Genomic DNA, 27,581 nt, shown 5'->3' on the forward strand with positions numbered 1-27,581 from the left:
TGAATTTTAATTAAAATTTAAGTGGGAGAGAGTTGCACATTGCAAAACGCTTCATCTTAATGCATGTGAATCATTTGCATGGATTTTCTCCATGATAAAATCATCATGCCAGGGACAATGTGTATTGTGGTATAATGTACATAAACCAATATGATTTTTTTAAGTATTTTATCTCGAGCTCTTATTGGGTAATTTACAAACATTTTTAAACGGGTCTGTCATCGTCTGTATGAAGGGAATTTAGATTTTGGTCCTTGTACTTCTGCGCAGGTTGATTTATTTTATTCAACGATTAAAACTGGATTTTATTACAACAACTGCTGCTTCATTTCTGAGTACTACAAAATATAAGGCTTCGAAAGAATACCGCCTGTGTTAATCACCTCAGCTCTGGCCAGACAAAATGTATTTTTAAATTAACTTTTTGTCAGAAATATGTTTTTGAAAGCAAACTTTTCATCAAATAGTGTGTAGCATTTCAACTGACCAGCGATGTAGCAACCAAGTAGGACTATATGACTTCATGAACCTCCACTGGTGACTAAGAATAGTCACTTTTTATAGAATCGTAGATTGTTTTGCTGAACCGATCTAAAGTAGTCTTTAGTTACTCCCTATATATGGCTATATAAGAAAGGCTGTCATAAGCTCTGGCCAAGTTGGACAATGACATGTTTAACTAAGCCCCAAAATCAAAGGTGTACATCGGATAAATAAATGATGGTACTTTGTTGAATAGTAGTCAAAGTCCAACTGATAGGAAAAACCCAACTCTCCTGACTCGCATGTTTCAAATGTTAGTCTTCCTCTCCAAGATGCAGTAAGTCCCTCATCGTGACCATGTTTTGAAGTTATAGCTTAGTTCTCCCCGTCTGAAATCTCGGCGAATGAGAGGTTACGAGAGCGGCTCCCATTATGACGTAACAATGTCTTCACTCCTCCTCCAGTCAGCTGTAATCATGCCCGACTTTGTTTATACAATGAGTCACTTGGAGCTGGGGAATTGCCACTTACTTAAAAGAGGCCAACTTTTGTGCTCTCTCCATTGCTGCACATATTAAACTCAAATCCAAATAGACACAAACAATTGTCAACAAGTTTATTATCATTGAATTAAAACATCCTTCATTTTACCATCTGTCCACATATTCACTTTTACATCTACAACTATAAAAATACTGATATTATCTGAACTTCAATATTGTTAAAGAAGGCCATGCATGTTTAAATGTTTTGTGACAGGGATCAAATCAGAACACACAAAAAAGTATAAAAAATATAACCTTCAGTCAGAGCAGGAATAAGTGCTTTCTTCAGTCATAGATCCTACATTTGTCTCCGGGTCTGACACACTCAGATCATTTCATGTCATGTGATGACTCTTCTCAGACTTGAAATTGTTGTGTCAGATTCCGTCTGTGAATCTCATTGAGGACAACGTCGCTGTGCAAAGTCTCTGAAATGCCACTGTCGCCAAATACTGATCCTGTGAAGCGAGAGAGTGAAACATTACACGTTTGAGTTTGTATGTCGGAGACTTTCTTACTGACCACTGCTGTTGGTGCTGTCACTGTTGACCGAGGGGCTGCGTGAAGTCAGGTGGTTGAGCGAGGTGGTTGCCGTGCCTGTGGATAAATGTCTCGTGTTTGAAGTTTGAGTTCGGCTCCACTCTGGAGGAAACAAGAGTAATTTCCGTGAGTTTGAATGATGGTAACTTTTCAGGAGATATTTAGGTGTTGTGTGCGTTCGTGTTATGTTTGTGTAAGTTTGTTCCTGTGTGAGGGTGGCGCGTTTGTGTGACCATGTGTGAGGGTGGTGTGTTTGTGTTACTGTTTTGGGGTGGTGTGTTTGTGTTCTTGTGTTGGAGTAGTGTGTTTCTGTGTTAGGGTGACGTGTTTGTGTGTTCCTGTCTTGGGATGGTGTGTTTGTGTGTTCCTGAGTTGGGTTGTTGTGCGTGTGTTCTTGTGTTAGGGTGAAGTGTGTGTGTTCCTGTGTTGGGGTGGTATATGTGTGTTCTTGAGTTGGGGTTGTATGTGTGTTCCTGTGATGGGGTGGTATATGTGTGTTTTTGTGTTGGGGTGGTGTGGTTGTGTATCCCTGAGTTGGGGTGGTATATGTGTGTTCCTGTGGTGGGGTGGTGTGTTTGTGTGTTTCTGAGTTGGGGTGGTATATGTGTGTTCCTGTGGTGGGGTGGTGTGTTTGTGTGTTTCTGAGTTGGGGTGGTATATGTGTGTTCCTGTGGTGGGGTGGTGTGTTTGTGTGTTTCTGAGTTGGGGTGGTATATGTGTGTTCCTGTGTTGGGGTGGTATATGTGTGTTCTTGTGGTGTGGTGGTGTGTTTGTGTGTTTCTGAGTTGGGGTGTTGTGGTTGTGTATCCCTGAGTTGGGTTGGTATATGTGTGTTCCTGTGTTGGGGTGGTATATGTGGGTTCCTGTGTTGTGGTAATATTTATGTGTGTTCCTGAGTTGGGTTGGTGTACGTGTGTTCTTGTGTTAGGGTGGAGTGTGTGTGTGCTCCTGTGTTGGGGTGGCAAGAGTGTTCAACAGTTGTCTTAATGGGGACTGATTTGACCAGAGACATGAATCATGTTGCAATCAGTATATTCTTCACCTGAATTTTCAGCCAGGCGCCCACAGCACAGGTAAGTCCTCCACTGTCGGCGCACGTTCTCCTTGTAGGCACAGTGGAATACAAAGATGAAGAAACCTGTGGAACAGATGGTTACGCAGGCAGATAACAACACCAAGCCTTGTTTTTGTTGAGTAGTTGCGACCTTGTAGTGAGTTGAAGATGGAGAAGAGGTAGACGAAGGGCAGATACAAAGGACCCCAGGCGAAGAGGGCAAAACCCCAAGTCAGGCCAAGCAGCACGACTAGTCCAGCGATGCTGCGTACGTCGGCCATTACGCCTCTATTGGGCGACTGATTTTGGGGGTTCTGTCTCTTGATCCGGGACAGTTGGACCATCACCACAGTGAAGACGATCAGGCACAGAACGAAGATGAGGAGGAAGTAGGCGACCACGCCCACATAGAACGCAATGTCGTTCCGAAGCCAACAGCTGAGGAGACACAGTGAATTATACAGTGGATGACTTTAATCCAGAAGTTTCCAAACATGAATAATGTAGAATGTCTTGGGCATTAATTGTTTAAATGTACAATGAATCAGTCCTCCCTCCTGTTATTTCTCAAATGAAGTATATTTGCTGTTATTCAAGATGACTTTTCCAGTTAACTGTAGCTGTTATTGTCATACATGTGCAAACTTTATTTCCTTTCAAAAATTGCATTTCTTTCATCTGACAAATTGTTCAGGAGTTTTTTACTCTTTTTTTAAACCCATGTAACATCTTAAATTTCAGGGTAAGGCATGTGTTGAAAAATGACCTTGAAGGAAGTAAAACTGCTCATGCATTAATGACTGGTTTATGAGGCCTCAGAATGACATGGAAGCGGTTTGATGAAAGTAATTTGGTCTGTGTAGCATGTTTATATGAAATATTAGACGCATTCATAAAGGAAAAGATTTGCATGTTGCGACTACAATTATCAACTGTGTCCGTACTTGACTTGGTGAAATAACATGTTTTGTTGTTGTTTGGTCCAAGTGTTGTGCCATGAATGTACTATGTTTTCAAAGTGTGTGTTGAAGATGATGAACCCATTGAGAACTTCAACTCTGCTGGCTGAATGCTTGTTGCTTTCCTCTCTTTGCATCTAAATTTTTAAATAAAACCCACAAAGAAGAATATTTCTCTGGAACTTTTTCAATATCTAACCACATTTCTAGCACATTCCTAGTACGTTTCTTAATGATGTAGAGTCTTCGCAGTGCAATCTTTCTGCATGTTGTAACACAAATGAAAATTCTCAAAGGAATACTGAGAACTAGTGATGTGTTGATGAAGCGTCATGATACTGCATCAGTTGTTAAATGATACTGTAGCTTATGTTTAAAAGGCCACTAGAGGGCGCTCTCTGCTTTATAATTTTACTCTGATCTACTAATTCAATGAAACCTGGTATCATTTTCACTGAGGGTTTCATCTAGTGGTCTTTCAAACTGTATCATGATATAGCATCAGCTGCTTCATGAGACCTCATCAACCCATCACTACTGACGAGACTAGACCAAAAAAGGGACCGTTACTGATTGAGCTGGAGAAGATTACATTTACAGAATTCACAACAATTAATGTGAATGTACGCACAAGTCATTTGTTGTCCCATCGTTGAATCGCCCGTACGTGACCAGGCCGTAGTTGTCTTTGTCCACCGCGATGATGATGACGACCACGATCAGAGGCAAACCTGTTCAACAACAAGACCATCACTTCATTGTCCCCAAAGAATAAGGTCCCCAAAAACCACCTACCCCAGCCCATGAGTGAGAACTTGAGCATGTATCTGCTGAGGTACGGGGTGAACACCTGGACGATGCTGAGGTACATGTGCAGTGCCTCCAGCCCGGTCCAAGTGAAGGCAGACAGGAGGAAATAGTGCAGGAAGAAGCCGGTGCTGATGCACAAGCCTGGGGCGGTGTAGAGAGCCAGCCAGCCGTCCAGCAGGTAGACCATGTTGAGGAAGAAGAGGGCCGTGCAGAGTTGCACCAGGATCTTGGCGGGGATGTCACGCAGAAGCTTACTGAACAGAAGAATGCACCAACTTCATTACAAACGTGACCAAATATGACCCGACTTCTCATCCCTCTCTGATCAAATACAAATAATTCTAGGTATTTGAAACAATCATAACTTTGCCTTTGCCTGGAAAAACCATCCCATTAGATTTCGGTTTCAAAGAATCTTATTGCACCGCTCTTGACAGCATTGCCAGACTAACACTGGTGTGAGGTTTCGGTATATTAAGCCAAAAATAGATCTTACTCAAATGCCAGATACGTCAACAGCGTGACGGACAGAAAGATGGCGGAGATTCCACAACCGATGTAGGTGATGAAGGTGAGAATCAGAGCCTGCTGCTTATCTGTGATTCCACCTCGAGACAAATCCTGTAGGAGAGAACACACACATACAACACTTTATTCCTTAGAAAAAAAGGGCATATTTGTGTTTATTTTAACCCAATTCATTTTCACAGATTATTTTCCAATTAGACAGTTTATATCAAAGAGTCAATGCTTTCAATTGTCAGAGTAGTCTCGAGTTGTTCAACTGCCTGCACTTTCATCTTCACCCCATTATTTGGACCATTGGGACCAAATACTTGGATTGTCTCTGCTACACTACTTGCAGAACTAACTTGAACTTGAACTCGGACACACTGACCAGCAGGATGGCGAATGATGTGAGGTGGCTGCAGCTGCAGATGGTATCCTCAGCTGTACTGTTGACCACAGAGCAGCCGTCAGAACTCCAGCCTCCAGAACCTCCTGGAAAAAAAAGGGTTCAGTTGTTGTGTAGAAACAAGTGTCAGCAACTGAGACTCTCACCGTGAAGGCTGAAGTCCCAGAAAACACAGGAAGCCTCAAAGTTTGTCTGTAAAGAAGATTCACTGATTAGCCATTTTTTTTACATGAACATTTGGGACCACTCACCTGTATTGGTTCAGTGTGTCTAATGGTGAACTGGATGTCCTCCTTCAGGTTGCTGATGGACAAGTTGGAAACACTGCAGGCCAGAACCGGACTGACCACCGTCTGGTTCTTCAACGCCTGGTCCTGTAATGTTGAGGTGACATTTTTCTCATCACCACAAATCTTCTGATGTTGCAGTGGATTTTTTTTTACGACGGCTACCGGGAAGAGAACAGGTGCTGTGTAGAACGTGAACTGGAGCCTGTTGGCCATCAACTGCTGCTCAGGAGTCAGAGCGTCTGTGAGAGATGAGGGCAGAAACACAGATCCTGCCGGGGAGTCCAGAGTTCTGAGGTGGGATCTGCTGAGGTCGCGGACCTGGAGACAAGAAGATATTTTACCGTGAAGACTCAAAATAACCAAAGGAAGCTAGTTAGTGAAAGTGAAGTTGTCCACGTTTAGTTTTTGTCTTTTATTTATTTATTTAAACCAATCTCCAATAAGCATATAGAATAATACTTACATGATTGTATAGAATATTAATTGAATAATTTGGTACGTTTGAAAAAAAAGTAGTATAGCCAATTAGGAACCTCCCATTACTTATTGGGAAATAATACACTTTCCTTTCAAATCTTAAATGAGCATTTTGCAACAAAAAGAACTACCTGAACATTATTAGTGTCGATGATGTCTACAGAGGTCTCCGCAAAATTGGAGCCGTCGGCCTGCGTCACCACAAGAACCAGTGAATCAGAGGGGAGGATCTGGTCATTGCCCGACAAAGTCAGCCCAACCCCCAGTTTGTCCACGACTTTGAGGATCCTGTCAGGAGGTAGGAAAAGTTAGCTGAACTGTCATATGTGGTGGGTGTGGGGATGGGGTTGGTACCGAGTGGCAGATGTAGATAGAGATGCTTCATCTGCCTTCATCATGTTGCTGATGATGTTGATCGCCTTCTGTCCCACTTCTTTAGAGACAGTTGGACCCTCCAGGATCTTCTCCAGTTGGCTGACCAACAGCTCGATCTACAGGATTACATTTCAGTATGTACTCTCACCACATATTTTAGTCTTCTCAATGTGGCTGTGAAATTGACCTGTGAGGAGTTGAGCTGCGATGCATCCTGAGTTTGACCCAGAAGCTCGTCTGCTTGTTGCTCTTTGGACTCATTGTTTGGGGTTTGAGTCGCTGACACTGCAGTGACGCTGAATCCAGAACCTGAAAGACAATTTATTTATTTTGCTTAGTCTTCTGTATATCTGACAAAAAGAACAATACTGGAGTATAAAACCGTCTACCAGGAGGGTCAAACTTACGGCCTGAGAACAGGATCAAGCTGGCCTCATTTTATAAAGTATCAAAATAAGTTGCTGTTCTAACCGTAAAAAAATGAAACGACCTGAGTTTTCTGAAGGCGCTTTTAAATAAAATGTATTATTATTGAAATTATTTAAACATTTATTTTATTACACCAAGATTTTACCAGCGACGCCCACTTGACAATACATTTTCCTTAATTACACTGCTGCAGTATGAAATGAACAATTTACATATTGAATATTTCACATTATACAGCCAATAAAAAATGACTTGCCAACAAACTGTCACACTCACAATGTAAATCTGCCTTTTGTATAGAATCAAACAAGTCTCTCCACTTTGATTCATACTACGTCAAACATCGATGTCAGTCGAGGCGATGGAGATATTGGCTAGCATCGAAAACGCAGTTTAACTCAACGATGTGACATTTATAACCGGTGACAAGCTCCACACCCTCCATTGTTCTCCATTCAAGAAGAGATATAACATGTTATTCACATGGTATTCTTGTACGTAAGCTTTCTTTTTGAAGCAGCCGTCCATCTCACGATAGTCGGTTGATATGTGAATGTTTAACATTGTTCTCAGGCAATTGTTTTGTTTGAATGTCAAGCTATACTCATTGAGTTATGTCACATTAATATGTCATGAAGCTAGAGACGGAAGGACGCGGAGCTAGAAACTCACACAAAAATGCAAAATACAGTGAAAACAAAGCTTAAATTTGCTGAGAAGTACACACCTGTTGTGGTGTTGCCGTGGATGGGTGTGCCAGCTTGACCTGTAGTTTTCTGACTAGCCACGGTCAAATTAGCTGCGGAATTACCCTTTGTGGTTGTGTTTCTTGTCAATGAGCTTCTGGTTGTGTTCACAGTGAAGCCAGATGCAGCCGTGGTCGAGATTGTGTTCATTTCCATGGTAACCTGTGTGGTAGCTTTCTTGTCTACGGCCCCAGTACTGTGTGTTGTTGTACGGTTGGTCAGAGGGATATCAGTTGGGTTTGCAGTTTCGTTTAACTTCTCATTTGAATGTGTTGTATTTGTCATGTTGTTCGAAAATGGTGTAGTGCTCTGTTGTGTTTTGTTGCTGGTCAAGGCCGTAACGATAGTTGTGTTTAGAGAAGGGCGGACAGACATCGTAGCTTCTATGGTTGTGAGATTATTAAACCCTTTTGTGTGATATGTTGTCGGTGGCATAGTTGTTACATTGCTACTTGTCCGGTTTTCATTGGCGATGGATGTGTTCACAACTGTTGTTGTTGTTATATTAAACAGAGTTGTGTTGACATGTGGTTGGGTTGTTGTGTTATTAATCAATGTTAGATTATACACTTGTGTGCTATTTTCTGTGGTTAAACCAGTCACATTGTAAGTTGTGGTGTTTAAACCAGCTGTTCTTGCATGACTTGTTGCATTAAACGTTGTTACGTTGTATGCAGAAGATGTCAAGGTGTTTCCTGTTGTACTATTGATCCGTGTGGCGAGTGTGTATTCTGTTAATTTATCAGGGGAAGTCATGGTGGGAGGACTGCTGCTTGTAAAATTGGATTGCATCGTGGTTGCAACAGTCGTATCTGTTATTGTCTTTGTTTCATTATTTAGGTAAGCTGTGAAGCCTCTGGCTGCAGTTTCATTTCCGTGTGACGAATTTACAAAGATGGCATTATTTATTGTCATGTTTTCTGTTGTGTAACTGGGGTTAGATGTAGTTTCATTGGCCACAGTATCTGAATCCTTTAAACCACCTGTAGCAATACTCATAGCATTAGTTGTAGCAGTAACTGTAGTTAACATTTTGGCAGTAGTTGTAACAGATGTCCTTGTAGTGGATGTACTCGAAGCAAAGGGTGTCGCAGAAGTCGTAACAGCAGCCATAGCTGTAGCTGTGGTGCTAGCGGGACCTGTAGTAGTAACACTAGCAGTAGCTGTATTTAACGTTGGGGCAGCCATTGCACTTTCACTTGTAGCAATAGTAGCTTCAGATACACTAGATACTGTTTTCAAAGCTGATGTTGTTACTGTAGGTGTAGTCGAGGGATGAACCTTTGTAATACCTGAATATGATGTGGTTGAGCTCATTTTTTTTCCATCAGTGATATTTGAATTTAGCAATATTGTACTTGTGTGGTTTATTGTTGTGATATTTTGAATTGGTGCAGAAGTTTTTATTGTCTTCAACAAAGTTGTGTTGGATGTGAACATTTTGGTTGCCATCATTTGGGACTTTGTTGTGTTGCTGGAAATGTGTGCGGCAGTTGTTGTATTTATTTGGTTTGCAGGAGAAATGGTGGATGTGCTCGTAGTGGAATTTTGGTTGTCATCTTGAAAATCAAGTCTATTTGTTGTGCCTTGTGAAGTCTTGTCTTCAGTGGTTTTGGTTTGAGTGGAATCAGTCGGTGGTGAGGCTCTAGAGGTAGTAGGTCCTGACATGTTCCCATTGGTCCAAGTTGTCACTGTGGTAGAAGCTGTTGATGCAGGTGTTGAAGAGCAACTTTGACTCAGTAGCACCGCCAAAGTTTGATTGGCATTGCTATGAAAGACCAGAGAGGATGAAGATGAATTCAAAAGGATAAAAACTCAAGCTTCTTATTGTTCTCTCACCAGTTAAACTGAATGGGTGTGGGAGGACAGACGTCAGAGATCAGCTGGTCGCTGACAGACCAGGTCAAATTGGAAGCCAGGCCAGCATCAACAGTCAACTCAGAAGAACCACAGACCACTGTGAACACACATCACAAAAATGTTCAGCTTTATGAAACCTGTCGTGGATAAGGTCAGAGTAGAAGCCGAACCCATTCTTGTGAGCGGAAACTCAGTTGACACGTCCTCTTGACTGTCGACTAGTCGCTGCACCAGTTCACTGAGAAGACATCCATCCACTGCTCCTGACATCTCAGTGATGACCATGCAGCTGGTCAACCTACAGGGGACAGACAGTCATCATCGTCCAAGGAAAGTGAGGTTGATGTTACAAAAAGATGGGATTTAATTACAATAAACTAATATGGCATCCTCTGTTTTTATTTTAAATGGTACAAACTTAGGACACTAAAAAAAGGAAGTGTGTGTAAAACTGTTTGTCAGTATTTGTACCTGAATTCAAAGAGTGTGGAATAATCTCATTATTATACTACAAACCAAAAAAGTTGAAAGTTAAAATACTTTTTTTTCTCTTAAATGTAGCTTTTTATTCCTGTTAGATAAAAACAAATTACAATCTGAGAAGAAGTCTGGATCACCAGGGATCCTTTAGGTGTAATCTCATACCTAAAAGTGTCCAAAAATATAAGTATTTGAAACCATGCAAAAACCTTTTTTTATTTTGGTGAAAAACAGCAACATTTCTAAAATATTTTTTACTGTGTCAGACTTGATGGTTTTATGTTCTTTCCATATTATTTGGGAGTTAAACCGCTCAGGTCAGACATATTTAGAAACTAAATTGTGCATGAGGGGCTTCAGAAGGTAAGTTCAGGTGCAGAGAGAACGTGTGTTGTGAATCATTGATTCTGATCACTCTTTAATTTTAGAATACATGTTAAATGTCTGTATTTGAAATAAAGGAAAACAAGAAAACGAAACATAATGAAGCACCACAAAAAGCTTTCATTTAGGTCTGTTTGATACTATTACATCAGAACTGACTTGGATAGGTATATTTGTGATTTAACACCTAGAATAAAATATGTCTCCATTTGAGGTTTTGAACTAAGATTGAAGACTGTCTTCTCCTGCTCAATTGAACAAAAAAAAGCTCTGTACCTCTCACTTGTTCCATGGCATTCTAGATGAACATCCTTGGAGAAAAACAAACAAACAATTAACCAGTAATCATCTTTATCACTGAAGTGGTGAATTAATCAATAAAATACCTTGTAGAATGTATAAATGTCGAGATACTTTTGGCATCTGGAAGTAAAGAAATAGTACAGAATATAATTGTAGAATGTAATTCAATAGCTCAGTGTTGGTTCGAACCTAAAACTGACATTCTTAGTTTAACTTTTGTGTTAAAACAGGGGTCACCAAGGTTGTGCCAGTATTATAGGAATATAATTTACCATCCTATTATCATATATATTAAGCTATTTCAGAATTGTGTTAAAAGGGACGATAGCCCTTCGGGTCACACAAGAGGTTGGTGACCCCTAGGTTATAAGTGCAGGTGATTGAAGGAATAATAACCAGAAGCCACTAGTTTTAATGAGGCTTATTACGCTAGATACAGGCACTAGATACTAGCAGACACACACATGACATGCTCGGTTTGTTTAAAGAAACTTACTCAGATGTTTCACATGGAAGTCTTGAGAACTGTAGAGGAACATAAATCATAGTGATGATTACAATTTAAATACATTTGATTGGAAAGTCTTGGTTGTTCATGGAATTAGCTTCAGTTTGTCAATCCTTCATATCAAATAATAGACACAAAAATATGATTTCTCTGCAACTAGAAACAGTGATAGAGTAAAAAAGGCAACACAACAATTCATCAAACACTAAAAAATATATTTAAACATCTAGAACTGAAAAGGGTCTTGAAACAAGTCATTATTTGTGTCTACTCTATAATATTTGGCTTTTGACAACTGTTATAGTGAAGCATCTGGTCACTCTTTAACCCAGAGCGCCATCTATTGACCTCAGAAGTTGAGGACACTGTTTGATAACGCTTTGTCAACATGACTACATTAAAAGCTTCACATACCAGAGCCTGGAGAATGCTAACGTTCACGGTGGCGCTGCTAATCTTGAGGCGTGTGGCGTAAAACTGTTCTGAAAAGAGAGACAAACACATTTTTCCCAAAATCCACATCTTCTTCACTTTCAATGTGTCACATTTACTTTCCAAGTCAGCTGCTCTGATTGGACAATGGACCGTCCAATCAGAGCTCATGGATTCAGGTGCAAAAGCAAGTGCGTGCGGTTAATTGAGTATAAAATGGATTGAAAAACTAACTTTTATAAAGCGAGTCGACTTTGTTTTTTAGTAGGTTTCTATGTAGCTAATAGATCAATTACATCTCCTAACTCATTTATATAAAAATTAAACATGCATCCATCTAAACAAGTAAATCTTGTTTAAATATTTACACATGTATTTTTTTTACATATACTTTATTCATCACAAAATGGAATGTTCGTTATTTTTCTCCTTGTAGTTGTTTTTATTTCGTTACTATACGTATTACGTATGATTTTGAATGAAAATGATCTGTTACTTACTGTTGGAGTCGCAGAAAGCTGTGCAGTCACAAGACTGAAATGTTTCACCTAAATAAACACAAACTTGCTCAGATAAAAGAGAATTACACAAAGATGGCAGAAGTGATTGACACTCACTGCTGCAGGACTGTGTTTTGGTCTCAGTGATGAGGTTTGGATCGACGCGAGAGCTGTAATTGAATCATGTTGGTATTAGACTTCATGTCAATGCGTCTGCAAACCTGTGGTTCAACATGTTCGAGGGTCTCAGTGTCATCTTCTTGCAGAAGTTGAATTCTAGTGATGATGTTTTCAAATAAGTATCATGTTATGATGGTGAGAGGTTGACTTCACATTGATGAAATGAACAAATCCTAATAACGGAAACATTTGTCGACCGCTTCCTTCCATTTTCCATTTCTGTTAAGTGGATTTCAGGCTATTTAAATGAATTTAAATTGTAAATCAACTTCTCTTCCTATTGCAGATGAAAGAAACATCTCAGATTCTAACGATTATGAGCACTAATGGAACAAACCATTCAAATGAGGTTGTAATGCAGATAAAAAAGTTCCCAAGATGGTTTCGATTTAATGAATTCAACCTACAGTATATAAACTACCATTTTACCCATTAATACAACTATGACAACTAAAACTATATACATATTGAATATCCAGTTTAATATTCCTCATAGAAATAATAATAAACAAAGTTATAGTTTACTGTTGTAATTGAGAAGTGTAAAAATTGCAATACTATATATTTGGATACATATTTTTCAGAGAGAGTTTGAGGTGATTCAAACACAGTTTGACTTATTAACCCATGTGTTATCTCAGGTGAACGACCTCCACCACCGTGTATATATGTTTATGGAAACAAAGAATAAAACAACTACATTTTTTGGGGCTTTCGGGTCACCTTGACCCTAAGATAAGAGTTAACATGAATGGGACTCACCAGGAGAGGCTGTTGTACTCGTTCCCTTGACAAACCTCGTCCAGGGGAGATGAAGACGTGCATCTCACAAATCTGCCACTTTGAGACTCAGAACCCTGACATTGACTTCGACCTAGTGTAGAAGATATCATGATTATTATGAATAATACTTTGTAAGCTTGAGCAAAAAAACAAACATATTTACACTAATGTGTTGATTTAAGTGTGTCTTAAGTTGATCTTGGACCTCTATTGTATCATCAGTATGTGTCTGTTTGTACAAAACTCTTGTTTCATTGAAATCTTTACATTAGAAAATGATCTTGAGTCCCGCCAAATGAAAACTATTTGTTTATCTGAAGATGAAATCTTGTTTACCATAACCACAGTCACTCTGTTGTGATTGATTAAGCAATAAGAGTTGTCACCGCATGTCTTAAATTCCAGAAGTCTCCAACTCACAGGGCCTCGTTGTGTAAACAAAGTTATTACAGCTGGCTGGAGGAGTGAAGCTATAATTATGTCATAATGGACTCCCCTCTCGTAACCTCTCGTTCGCTGAGATTTTCGACGGGGAGAGGAAGACTTCAACATTTGAAACATGTCAGTGAGTCAGGAGAGTTCGAGTTTTTGGTATTACTTTGCCTCTATCAATAAGTAATACATCTATTTTTCACCCATAATTGTCCTTCATATTTAAAATACAAAATATCTATATTCGAAAAACCTCCTAATAGCAACAACCACGACATTATTATAGTAATATGTGACCCTAATGAAGTAGCACCATGAACAAGGCCTCCATATTTCACTCACCGACTCGCTCCACCTCTCCGAGTATCGTTGCTTGTAATCCTTCACTTCCTGCCTGCTGGAGGACGGATGCTGCAAACCTCTGCAGCTCACACACCGACACCACTTGACTGAGCTGCAGCAGCACGTTACAGTTGGTTTGACTACAAATAGAAAACATCAGTCAACACTTTTTTACCAAGACAAGAAATCTAAGATTTGAATCACCTGATGTTGGTCTTGTGGTTGCAGGTCAGCTCTATCACCTGGAAGGGTATAAAACAATCATTTGAAGCTTGTGTAGAAGTGTAGACCCACATGCTGTTCCTAAACCAGACGTACCTGGAGCTGTATGTTTCCTGTACAGAGTTCTGAATCAGCAGTCTTTTCATCGCACCTGAGGGCTTCAGACACCTGAAGGATGAAGAGATTTATGTCCACAAGAAGAAGCAAAGGATTTAAACGTTATTCTTAGGAAGTAGTTACATTTAAATGTAAAGTAAGTGTTGTTTAAACGGGTAGGTAGATAACTGCCAAACTGCCAACCATGAAACATGCTAAAAGGTATTTAATTTTAAACATAGTAAAATGACTATAGGCAATAGTGCAGGGTAAAATAATGATGTATAAGAGCTGCTTGACAGAGAGCTGCCCTGTCTGAGTGCTTTTCTAGTTTATGATGAGTTCTTTATTTATATATAAAGCTTTTATTTACTTATTTATTTATTCTTATTCTTATTCTTGAATTCTTCCAACATACAAGCTCTCAAAAATACCATTTCGTCGACTTGTTGCTCAGTTGTTCCGTCTTGTTGAGCACTGACTCTGATTGCCATCCAAAAATAAGCATCTGGAGGCACAAACAGACTAGTGACCATCTTGAATACACAAGGAAATGTGCTTTTCTCTCACCCTCGCCGGAGCAGAGCTGGCTGAAGTCACACTTTGAGAGCGGCGGCTCTGAGAGAAGAAGCACAACATTGATGGTGAAAACAAAGGCTCTGCTGGCACTCCCTCACAAATATGTTCCAGTTGTTTGTACTCACCTGACGTGTGTCTGCCGGCGGGTGTGGTCAACATGGCAGACAGGGTTGTGATTGGGTGATTATCAGCTGTCACCATAGCGACAGGCTGGCTTGCCTCGGAATACTTGCTGACCTCAGTAAAATCAGCAGTGGAAGCCCGGGTGGTCGGGAACAGGCGTCTGCCAGAGGTGGTCATCATAGCCCGGAGGCCGAGTAGTGTGTAGTAGGGGTAGGTGGGTCCGGATGGCGAGAGGGTCGACTCTCTGTGTTGCATTGTGTTTGTGCTTTTAGATGACGGTGAACTGTGTGGGTTTGTTCTTCCTTTGATGGAGGACATGCCATAAAATCAAAGTCACATACTCGATTTGTTTCCTGTGCAGGTTCAAACTTTACCGGTTGCACTTTTATCACTGATTTACTTGATGAACAAACCAATTGCAAATCAATCAAAATTCAGCAGAGCTTGCAGAATAACTTCTTCTTTGAGTCTCTGGTGGATTCGCAATTCTATTTCCCCGGCAAATATTTGGGTTGGATTAATATTCATTATAGTAGTTTATAAGAATATCAATATTATATTTTTGCATAAAAAGTTTGTTTGGAAGACTGCCATGAAATAATAAATATTAAATATTGACTAAAAAAGCATGACATATGCTATGTTTTCACTTTTATTTTGTTCTCTCACAGTCAACAAATGGCCCACAGCTGGACCTCATGAGCAATCATGATGTCTACTTGAACCACCTGAGTCCAGACCTGTTTGCCAGATCAATGATTTCATGCACTGGTTTCTAGTTGTTTTTTCTTGTTCCCTCCTGTGGATTATTCTTATTGGATTTCTTGCATGTTTCGCCTTCTTACCCGTGTGCCTGAGTGCTTTAGTTTGTTCTTTTTAGTGTTTTGACCTCCTTGTTTGATTTTCTGTTTCTGTGTTTTATCCCCGGTTCAGTGGAGGTTATTGTTTTTGGACTTTTGGACATTTAAAGATTTAGGACTCTGGTCTTCTTTGTTTAGTATTGTGGTATTGTTTGGACTTGATGTTTATTAAATGTGTTTGTTGAAATTGAAAGAGTCGTGTGCTGGTTAGTCTCACCTGCACTTGCGTTCCGCCTAGTTTATATCGGCAACTTGCAATTAAAAACCTTTTTTTTCAGTCGTTGGGAGGTGGCCTTCAAACACTTGGGTCATTATAGCAAATAGACATCTTCTTCCTCTCAGGTTTGCCTTAGAAAGTTATAAACCCCAACCTATCTTGATCCATCATGAAACACCTATCATCAAATATATATATATATATATATATATATATTTGTATAATCCTTTTTCCTGGTGATTACATCAGGGGTCCCTAAACTTTTTCCTGTGAGGGCCACACAACTTTTCTCTGGTGAGGGGTTGGGGTCAGTTTGTAACAGAAAAAGTGTGAAAAAATTGCTATGAAGGTATATTAGGAGCATTAACCAAATAACCTTTTCTTGGTTCTTTACAGAAAAGTCAGGAAATAAAAAATACTATATATGAAATTCACAATAACCAAATAATGCTCCAAGATAAGATTTTAGGCCCCAAAATACTGTCTTTCAAAACAAGAGCAAACAAAAGTAGGTGTAGAATATTACACAAAATACAGTCTTGAATGTTATTTAGCTAACCCTCAAATATATTTGTGTCACACAGTAAAGTGTAAGAGTAATTACATGAATGGAAGTGGAAAATGTATCACAATCTATATAGAAATCCCTTTTACATTAAGATCATCGTCCCGATTTTAGATTTAGAAAATGAAACTCACCTGCTGTCTGAGTTCTACTGGCAGGAGTTAAAGTAGTGGTGACGGGGGGCACTTAAAAATGAAACGTATGATGATGTTCAATCATGCTGCTGTCATGAATTCAAGTATAGTCTGCAGTGAAATTAATACCTACTTGGTGGAGGAGAAAATAATCGCCCTATTCCAATTGGAAATGCTGAAAGAAGAAACTGAATGTTATTAAAAAGAAAATCGTGAGATTGGTTGAATCTGCTCTTAAATGAAAGGCTAACCATCACCCCGTATTGTGCAGAACATGACAAGTATTAGTTTTGTGAACACACACCAGTGACGCTTCTTTTACCACGGACATGTCGTTTCAACCTCCTCTGGTCTACAAGGACAAAAACATGCAACATTGAACATGCACTAAAAACATGCACTAAAAACATGCACTAAAAACATGCAGCTACATTTTAAAACAGAATGAAACATACAGAGCTTTAAAAATATTCACATTTTATGCTCAAGGCCATAATGTCCTTTATCTGGATCCTCCTTTTGAAACTAGCCAAGCTACCTTGACAAGTTGTCTCAGATGACAGATTGCAAACATTTAATGAACATTGATCAAACTGAAGCTATGAACGATATCAGGATCTTAATCTACATCTGTATGGATAGCTTTGCTCTGTATAAATGTCATGTTCAATGCAATCCTTATAAAACAGATTACATTAACAGAAGCATGTAAATGTTGGGGAGGATTTATGGTTTAAAAGTTGATGCAGGGAAAAGGCAACACTAACACTGACTAATAGATCGAAGCACAAGTTGTATCTGTGACCAGCTTCCTCACCACACATAAGTTGGGGATCCATCTGTCGGGCCCCGGGACTCGTCACACCCCAGTGATTAGCGTTCCAGCTGATCACGGAGCCGTCCTCGCACAGGCCGTGGTCCCTCAGGTCGGGCCACATACGGAACATGTACACCTCCACTTTCCCCGGCACGAGACCACGAAGCCTGTCTCTGGGACCACAGCCGAGCCACAGCGAGCCAGAGGGAGGGATGGCATGAGCGATCACCGTTCTCTTAGCAACCAAGACCTCGTCAACCTGAGACATTTGAAGAGTGGAGAAGCATTTTTCATGGACACGAACATGATCTAATGTTTTCACTTTCACAACAACTTTAGTATTTTCACTTCTAGATCTGTGGAGAAAAAGTTTTGCACAGAAAAAAACACAAGAAGAGACAAAGAGGACAAATAGGACACAGATGAAAGGAAGAAGAAGACTAAGAGGACAAAGAGAAAACAGATGAACAAGAAGAAGAAGACAAAGAGGACACAGATGAAAAGGATCAAGAAGACAAAGAGGACACAGATGAAAATGAAGAAGAAGACAAAGAGGACACAGATGAACAAGAAGACTAAGAGGACACGGATGAACAAATGGAAGAAGACTAAAAGGACACAGATGAACAAGAGGAAGAAGAAGACAAAGAGGACACAGATGAACAAGAAGAAGACAAAGAGAACACAGATAAACAAGAAGAAGAAGACAGAGAGGACACAGATGGACAAGAAGAAAAAGACAAAGAGGACACAGATGAACAAGAAGAAAAAGACAAAGAGGACACAGATGGACAAGAAGAAAAAGACAAAGAGGACACAGATGAACAAGAAGAAAAAGACAAAGAGGACACAGATGGACAAGAAGAAAAAGACAAAGAGGACACAGATGAACAAGACAATTAGGACAAAGAGGTGCAGTTGAACAACATGAAGCTTCTATGAACCTATAGACGCCGAGTCTTGCATATAAGTTAAACCAAATGACCTTTTCATTGTCCCGTTTATCGCATGCAACCTGTTTAACAGCTTCTGTCATTGACGATTATGGCATTCCAGACATGCTATATTGATGTAGTTCAAGTCACTGGCATAGAAGCAACCTGTTGTGAGGTTTAGTCCGCACACACAAAAGAACCCATTTTAACAAATCCACTCCTGCTGATAGCAGTTCTGATCACCTCACACAGCAACATTCAATGACTCTGTTGTGGCATCAACCATCGTGTTGAAAGGAGAGATTATGAAGCTCCTTCCTGTCCACTGCTGTCAATCTCTTTGATACATTAATGTTTTTAAATATTGTTTAAAACTACCTTCCCCCACTTTGTGTACTAATTCTTATTGTTATTGATAGATTTAAAATTGTTTTTATTATTGCGTTTATCTCATTTTATTGTTCGTATTTTATGATTTTTATTTTCATTATTATTTATAATTTATTTCATAAATTGTGTTTTTAATATGAGTTTAATATGAATTTGAAGTTTTTTCTCTTTATAATTATATTTAAGTTTTAACGTGTATCTAAGTTAATCTTTTTCTGAGCTACTCTGACAACTCAAATGTAACCAATGTGAATAAAGGTATATATTATCTTATCATTTATTTTCCAACATGGCAGAACCTTCCTCCCACAGCCTAAGAACACACACAGGTTGATCACATACTCTTAATCTACCATAAACCAAACATTACAAAGCAACAGTCAAAATAGTATTCCAATAAGTCCTAACATCATGTTAGCCATCTAATAAACGGTGTAAATATGTGCTGTTATAATTTATCATACTATAATAACATTAACAAGTGAATATTAGAAAAATTAATACAAATACAGTAATACCATTGTCTGTGTACAAGTGACTATTTCATTTGTGTATGTCATCTTTAACCTAAAAAATATTTAACAACAACAACTGCTCTAAAAAAGATCCTGATTTAAAGAGTAGCGACACCATGAAGTCATTGTTGTGATCCACAAAATATCCCTTCCTTCTGGGTCATTATCCAAAGTATTATCTTCTAAAGAGGCCACTGTCATCAGAGAACACGGCTCCACAAAAGGCAGAACATGGTCCACAAGAATACTCAACCCTGGTATCACATATCACAGGTAGCATCCGCATGAATGGCAGGAAGCAAAAGTTCCCAACAAAATGTTGCCACTGGCAATAAACACGTCTTCCTTCCCCAGATGTTAACTCACGTGTCAAATCCAACGTGAAGAGTTTGCTTTTGTCTCCACTTTAAAATGTTACAAACAACCATGTCTACTCACTAGCTACACTACTACTCTTCACACAAGTGAGCCTTCGTATTGTGCTTAGATTGTCATGGGCAGCAAAGTCAGTCGAAAGAATAGGAGGGAGTCAAACACCAAGACGTGCTAATTTAGGAACAATAAAAATGGACAGTAGCATTCGAGAACAAGCTAAAAAGCTAATCAAATAGAATTCAATTTTGTTTAAATTAGCTGATGATAGACAATAAATTCAAATGCTTTGATAATTAGAGATCATTTTTATTTATAGAAAATACAATTTTAGCGGATTCCCTCTAATTTAAAAAACAAACAAATATAAGATCAGTGTTTTTCTTCAGGAAGACTTTTTGATTTTGTTGGGAACTTTTGATATTTTTCTGAATAATAATGAATAATAATGGAACTTCCCTTTTATGTTTGTAAACAATAATAAGCACGGTTTTATATAGAAACTTGTTTAAATGGAGATCACATACTTCAGTTCCATGGAACTTTCACTTTTACTTTGGCAGATATTTATCACTTTGATTCTACATTCCAAACTACAAACATATTTGTAGAAAATGGACAACAATAGTCATTTCATGGAATTGAGTAATTTCTTTGAAGGTTGTGTTTGATCAGGAAAAAATTTAGTTTCTTGTGTAATTCTTTTAATCATTTGAGGCTATAAATAGATTTATGTTTACTACAATGAAAGGTCATTGTCAGAAAAATAGAGAGTAGCTTCATGACTTCCAGTAACCTATTGTGTTCAGCGTCATAGAGGTATTACCTGCAGGCTGAAGGTGTTGCCATGTACGTCTCTCTCCAGACACACCCGGTGCCACTGGAATGGAGAGAGACTCACTGGGAATCGGTGTCGAACCCTCAGAAGCCAAGCATATAGTGCCTTGCCGTCTCCTTCCAATCCTAGTTCCGGTCTCGGGGCGTGGACCGTGCTGTAGGAGAAGGCCACCCAGGATCCAGGTACGACCACGCGGATGTCCACACACATGGTCATGTGGTAGAGCAGGGGCATTGAGGCCCTGTTCTGCAGGGTCCAGTAGTCATTGCAGCCATTCAACACTGCTTTGGTGTCGCCCAGGAAGTAGCCGACTGCAAAGAGACGTCATCAATCACCCGCTTTGTTTCATAATGAAGATTTAGTATTAAACTGTATTTAACATGAATGCATTACAGGGCTGTGTGTCATTCTCGCTTTCTATAAACACAAATCTAGTAATAAACAATCCAGTCCATTCACTCTCAATGTGGGTTAAAACTGTTGATTAAAGTGTTGTGATTAACATCTGATGTAAATCTACCCTTCTATTTATTTATATGGACTATTTTCACACATCAAGATATCACCTAACATAGCCATACAAACCTTTCATTTTTAACCACATTTCTACTGATAAAATGGCATCCTTGATACTACACACTATTTTTATTATTTTAAAAAAGTACCATTTATTCTATAAATAGATTGAGAGACCGATAGACAGTTAAAACTTGAATAATCCTGTGAATCTTGTGAAATTAGAAGTCACAGATAAAGAAAAGTAGAAATGAGAATATAAGGATTAACAGAAAACACTTCCTTATCCTACACTTAAAATCAGTGTAGTTACAATTATCATTTTTTGCCACCCCGGCAGACAAAGAACACCGGCAACCACAGACTCATTAAACATTCCTGCTGATTGTTAAATAGCCTCCTCAGAGAATGCTAATTGCTCTCATACTCTGAGGTACTTGTAGTTATCCGCAATCTCCACGTAATCACCTTTGATTAACACTGGGTGTTGGTGTGGTCTGGACGTCCCGGATTCCAAAACCAGCTCTTTGGTCTTTAGGTTGTTAGCCTTGATGCATTTTACAATGGGCGTGTCATCAGCGAATTCTGCATGTGACTTAGCTAATAGCTTCCTTCAGCCTTACATACTGGGGTCTATCAGCGAGGTAGTGCGAGATCCAGGAGTCCAAGTAGCATTGCCTTGTCAGAAGGGGCTGGTTGGTAAATGCACTTGAGTAATCCAGGAACAATATTATTATTATGAGCCAATTTTCTTATCCAAGTGGGAGCAGGTCCCATGTAGGAGATGGAGGATGACATCCTCGATCACCAGGGGTCACCAACTTTTTGTGTGAGCTACTCTAAGCGCACCTTGCGACCTGAAGGCCCAGTGTCAGTTCTTTACACACTTCTGGAATAACTGCCATTATTAAGGACGATAAATGATATTCCTCCAATACACTTAACACATCTATCATTCTTCAATAATTACCAATAAAGCAAATGTAATAGGATGGTAAATGCATGACAAAATATTGCTTTGAACATGCCAATGGGATACTCCTTTAGTACCGGCGGGCACATTGGTACCCCATGTTGGTGACCCTTGCTGGAGTTGAGCACCACAGGTCGTAGACATTCTTTCTACAGCAATCTTCAAGACTTCACTCCTGCCATCAGCTGTTCCTTCACTGCTGCAGAACGTGTGGACTTCAGGATCCTTGCATGGTTTCAACTTAATAAGTTGTAAAAGTTCAACTTCAGACATAAAGTGCTGGAGTGACCAGACGGTCTTATCGGTCCCCTCTACAGTACACAAGGAAACCTGGCGTCTTAACTGTTATCAAGTGCAAAGGTAAAACAACACAGGCTTTTTGCGGCTACTTTACACATCTGTGTCTTTCTGATAACTGGGAGAACAGAAAAGACTTTCAGCAGCGCTTTCAATCTTTCACAAGAAACTTCATTTAAGAAATTAACCATTATGTATCCAATTCCGGTCCTTAGTGCCAGCTTCTGCCCACAGACCAGCGAGACATGGTTATATGGAGTGTTTTATGCTAATGTGAAGTCGTCATGGTTATAAATCATTTTGTTTTCCAAGTGAATTAAATAGTTTTTCATTATTATATTGATGCAACGTTTGGAATTTAAACCTTGAATTCAGTTTTTTGCTCTACATATAATACCTGAAACAACATTCACATCTTCATGTATTTTTAAAATTCATGTTTTGTTTTACAATTTAACAAGACGAAAAGAGAGACATATTAAACAGGATAAAAAAAACAAAAAAACTATAATGTCCTCCCAAAGGTATAAATGATATTATATAATGTATTATTTTATCTGTGCAAAAATGAACCTTTTATTTTTAGACATTATATGACTTATTATTCAAGTTCAAGATGTGACTTAAGAACAATTGACTCAAGGAATTCGTCGTAGACTGAAACTTGATACGAGATGTTAAACTTCCTGTGAAACCGTCCATCATGACTCCTGCACATGTGCTCACCTGTGGGTACAGTAGATACTAGGAGCCAAATAGATACGACCGAGAGAAGGCCTTGGGTCCATCTCCACTTTGGTCTACCGTGAAGGCCAGACATCCTCCTGAAATGACAAGGTGAAGGTGTTCAGGCCTGATCACACAAAACATCCAGCAGCCTTTATTTTATCAAACATTTCTATTTTTAATGCTAGACCTATAGTGACCGATTCTTGAGATTATATTCATCCTTTATTTGTTTAAAAAGTTTTGCTTATGTGATCTTGTTAGGGAGGCTGCTAGTGTGGCCTGGACCGTATCTCATCCATCCATCCATCCATCCATCCATCCATCCATCCATCCATCCATCCATCCATCCATCCATCCATCCATCCATCCATCCATCCATCCATCCATCCATCCATCCATCCATCCATCCATCCATCCATCCATCCATCCATCCATCCATCCATCCATCCATCCATCCATCCATCCATCCATCCATCCATCCATCCATCCATCCATCCATCCATCCATCCATCCATCCATCCATCCATCCATCCATCCATCCATCCATCCATCCATCCATCCATCCATCCATCCATCCATCCATCCATCCATCCATCCATCCATCCATCCATCCATCCATCCATCCATCCATCCATCCATCCATCCATCCATCCATCCATCCATCCATCCATCCATCCATCCATCCATCCATCCATCCATCCATCCATCCATCCATCCATCCATCCATCCACCCACCCACCCACCCACCCACCCACCCACCCACCCACCCACCCACCCACCCACCCACCCACCCACCCACCCATCCATCCATCCATCCATCCATCCATCCATCCATCCATCCATCCATCCATCCATCCATCCATCCATCCATCCATCCATCCATCCATCCATCCATCCATCCATGTCAAATTTTTGTTGGCTAAACTGAACTATATTTAGGCTCAAAGAAAACATGGGACTTAGTACAACAATAGATCCGATATATATATAAACATATATTTTTAATTTGCAGAAATTGATTGACTTTTTCACAATGATCTTCTTTTACATAAACCACTGATCATGTAGTACACATAAAGCATCCATATGTGCTGAGTCATTGAGTGTAAGAGAGTAAAGAGTGTGTTTACATTCAAGGGGTGGGTCTCAAGATTTTATCTAAACAACTGCCTCAACATTTTTTTTACAAGGTCAGGCTTTATGAATGATGTCCTCAATATGATGAAACACAATCTGTAGTCTTTTAAGAAAAGGTGTGAGGTGAAATCATGAAAACAATTCTTTCCTGGTTTCCTCTTCCCAAATTTATGAAATCATCTTCCCTTCGTGCCAACATGGAGCTCGTGTCTAAAAACCTCATTGTCTCAGCTTTTTGATTTCAGAATTCCCCAACTACGGTGAGAAAGTTAAACCATTACTCTGGTATCAGTGGCTTTGTCTGCTGCGCCGCAGTAACCGCGGGACAAGGATGGTCCACTCAGATGAAGTTACACTTTATCCACAGGTTCGGTTCTAAACTCCACCTCTGTCTATGAAAAAGGCCCGAGGACATCACTGGCTCACATGACATCCCACATTTTCTAACATAAGGGTGAAAGAAAACGTGAGCGTTGATGGTCAACAAGATTATGATCTTTAATCAAAAGAAAATGATGGAATCATTTCATCAGACTTTGTGTCACAAAATGTGCTTCTGTATTTGTTTCTCTTGGCCAAACCCTGATGCTGAAACATTGAGACAAAAAATGTTTTTGCAGTATTTTATTCAGTAAAGTTTTATATGATATTAACAGAATACTTCAACAGTTTCCCATAAACTTCTGATCTATGTTAGACAGTATTCACCTGTTTGTCTTTCTGCTGGCAAAATAACTCAAAAACGGACCTCAAAGTCATTTTCAGTTAATGTTGATATAGACAGATAACAAATGATTACATTTTGCTGGTCATTCAAATATCTATCTGGATCCATTTGACTATTTTACAGCACTTTTTTCCCTTCTTGCTCTGGTCTACTGTGCATTTTTGTGTCGTCCAAGCAGTTCTTGGAGAACTACTACCTCCTGCTATCCCTTCGATGATGCTGGTAATGATATTTCAAATGTTGGAAAATGTATCAAAATATGTTAAATGAGCATAGGTCTGCACTTTTTCTTTAAACTTCAATATCTTAAACGAAAGGTTTGTCCCAGTTGTAATAGGTACGTTATTAAACTCTTTCATATGTCATGTTCATATGTCAAAGCAAAACCAAAAGAGAGACGCAATGTTCAACAAAACAATATTTGACGACAACTGGCAGTCAGTTGTTCCATCAGAGCCAGTCCGTGTTCTTTATACAATAATTTTCTTTTATCTTTGACAAATTAAAAGTCATTAAAGTAATGGCTTATTAAACACCTTTTGGAAAATGGCAAGGTTGTTAGCTTAATCATTCGGTGTAAAACATCAAGTCAGCCTCCTCCACAGCTATTCCTTAAACCTTTTTAATTGATAACCCACTCATCACATTCATCTTAGCTCTCTTTTACTCACCTGTATAGCCTAAAGTACAACTAATGTAAGTATGTAATTAGTATTTATAGAGCGCTTTTCAAGACCAGGGTCACAAACAACTCTCCTGACTCACTCACATCTTTCAAATGTTGAAGTCTTCCTCTCCGAGATGCAGTAAGTGCTTCATCATGACGAGGTTTTGAACTTATTACTTTATAAAGTGCTCCCCCTGTCGCGAAAAAAAAGTTGCGAGTGCAGAGCCCATTATGATGTAGTAACGGTCTTTGCTGCTAATCCAGCCAGCTGTAATCACGCCCGCTTTGTTTATACAACGAGTCCCTTGGAGGTAGATACTTCCTGGATTGATGATGCAGTTACAAACCTTGATGCTTGACCAATTACAGCACAGTGGGTGTAGTTATGGTACGCAAGATTTTTTAACAGTCAAACGAATATTTTCAAACAGACAAATACTGACGAGTACAATAGAGGTCGAAGATCAATTTAAGATCCACTTAAATCAACACATTAGTTGCCATTTATACATTGTCTCTGATAATGAAATAAGCCTCTTAACTTTACACTTAACTGTGTATGCTGAATTGTTCATGTGCTCATTCTAATGGTTTATGACAAAAAGATTTCCGTATATAAAAAAACTATGCTTCAAGACTGAAAGAAAACTGGTCTCTATGTGAACCATGTTCCTCCACTAGAATCTCAACCAATATTAACCAAAGATTAAATCAATAACATACAAAGACACCTAAATATATGAATTCATCAAAGTAGGCACATTTCTCAAAATCTATGTGAGAACTAAAATAATATTATTATTATACTGTAACGCCTTAAAACAGATTATCAGTGACCTTTACAAAACAATCAGCGGTGAAGAAAACACTGTGCAGAGCGATCGCTCAAAAATGCCAATCCATTCTCAGTCCACCTTTGTTACGCAGTATTGTGAAGCATTGGCAAAACTATGTGTCAACTTTAATGAAACTGGATTAAAAAGCAGCAGGGAGTGCTCTAGCATCAGAATGTTCGGTATGACTCTAAGAGTCAAGCAAAAAAAACAATTCTATTTCACCCGAGGCTATGTAGAAGCTGCTGTCTGTCTCACTCTCCTACTGCTTCCACTTAGAACTATGACAGAGACGTTTGAACTATGTGGGCCACTCCAAATTAAAGTGACATGAAAGTTCCTTGAATGACTCACCTGGTGCTTTTAAATCACCCGTCTGTCTGCCTTGTCTTCATCCCCCTCATTTCACGACCAGCCAGATGCTCCATCAACTTCCCTGGTCCAATTGAAGTTTTCTCAACTTTCCTCCGTCACCATAGATCCTCAAACATCCACTGGTCTCAGAATTTTCTGCTGACGTGTGAGCAGGTGTGTGTGTGTGGAGGTGAAATCAAAAAGTACTGGATCAGGTTGTGGGAGGCTGAAGTGTTTTTAGCACACCCTCAAGGAGAGGCGTGTCTTTGTCTCTGACTCACTGTCTTACAGTACATCAGGCAGCCTCGCTGTCTCACACTCACATCTGTGTCTCAAATATTGTCTCACCATCATTTGTTTCTGTTTAACCGGTCTCTCATTACTCACCCGTCCTACCATCACCTCTCATCCAGACACGAGTGCTTGACCACTAATGTCGTCCAGTCATATGTAGCTGTCTCTCTCTTTTGACCGACCTGTCTCCCTCACCTATACGTCTGACTCTTGATAATGACAGCTATCAACCTGAATCAAATCATCGTCCTTGTAAACAATCAATCATCCCCTGACTCATGTCTCATCAGTCAGATCTCACCTGACATTAGTCATTAGACCATCGGGAGCCTCGTCCATTTGTCAGTGAATTCCTGCCCTTTTCATTCAACCATTTTCTCACTTACTCACCCTTCATTTTGTTTCATTCTTTAAATTACTCCACAGATATTTCTGTCCATTTTATCAATACAATGTATAAGTACAGTCTTTACTTCATCCGTCTGCCTCTCCATCACTTTCTCTCTCACTGTGTCTGGAGGGCAACAGCTGGTATCACAGGATGCAGGATCAGACGCTTCCTG

The 27,581-nt window shown here is 39.5% G+C and overlaps 1 protein-coding gene across 1 annotated transcript; it reads right to left on the minus strand.

The window, feature by feature from the left end:
* Positions 1–1,299: 1,299 nt before the first annotated feature.
* On the minus strand, positions 1,300–26,834 carry adgrg2a (adhesion G protein-coupled receptor G2a). Its single transcript, XM_087790198.1, has 38 exons — positions 26,725–26,834; positions 23,004–23,101; positions 21,528–21,530; positions 20,480–20,802; positions 17,442–17,700; positions 16,929–16,976; positions 16,758–16,799; positions 16,625–16,675; positions 14,851–15,150; positions 14,717–14,764; positions 14,581–14,654; positions 14,138–14,218; positions 14,033–14,061; positions 13,829–13,968; positions 13,034–13,145; positions 12,209–12,261; positions 12,092–12,139; positions 11,574–11,641; positions 11,148–11,176; positions 10,735–10,771; positions 10,625–10,659; positions 9,655–9,782; positions 9,464–9,581; positions 7,606–9,392; positions 6,637–6,758; positions 6,429–6,565; positions 6,206–6,362; positions 5,760–5,915; positions 5,559–5,681; positions 5,454–5,499; positions 5,290–5,393; positions 4,888–5,012; positions 4,377–4,645; positions 4,213–4,312; positions 2,774–3,060; positions 2,611–2,706; positions 1,551–1,670; positions 1,300–1,486 (listed from the first exon to the last, which is right to left on the minus strand). Exons 2-38 carry the CDS (start codon positions 23,095–23,097, stop codon positions 1,386–1,388), a joined length of 5,850 nt encoding a protein of 1,949 aa, XP_087646324.1. The 5' UTR covers positions 23,098–23,101; positions 26,725–26,834; the 3' UTR covers positions 1,300–1,385.
* Positions 26,835–27,581: the final 747 nt, after the last annotated feature.

The sequence above is a fragment of the Callionymus lyra genome, chromosome 4 (assembly GCF_982586985.1).
Source record: "Callionymus lyra chromosome 4, fCalLyr1.hap1.1, whole genome shotgun sequence".
Taxonomy (NCBI): domain Eukaryota; kingdom Metazoa; phylum Chordata; class Actinopteri; order Syngnathiformes; family Callionymidae; genus Callionymus; species Callionymus lyra.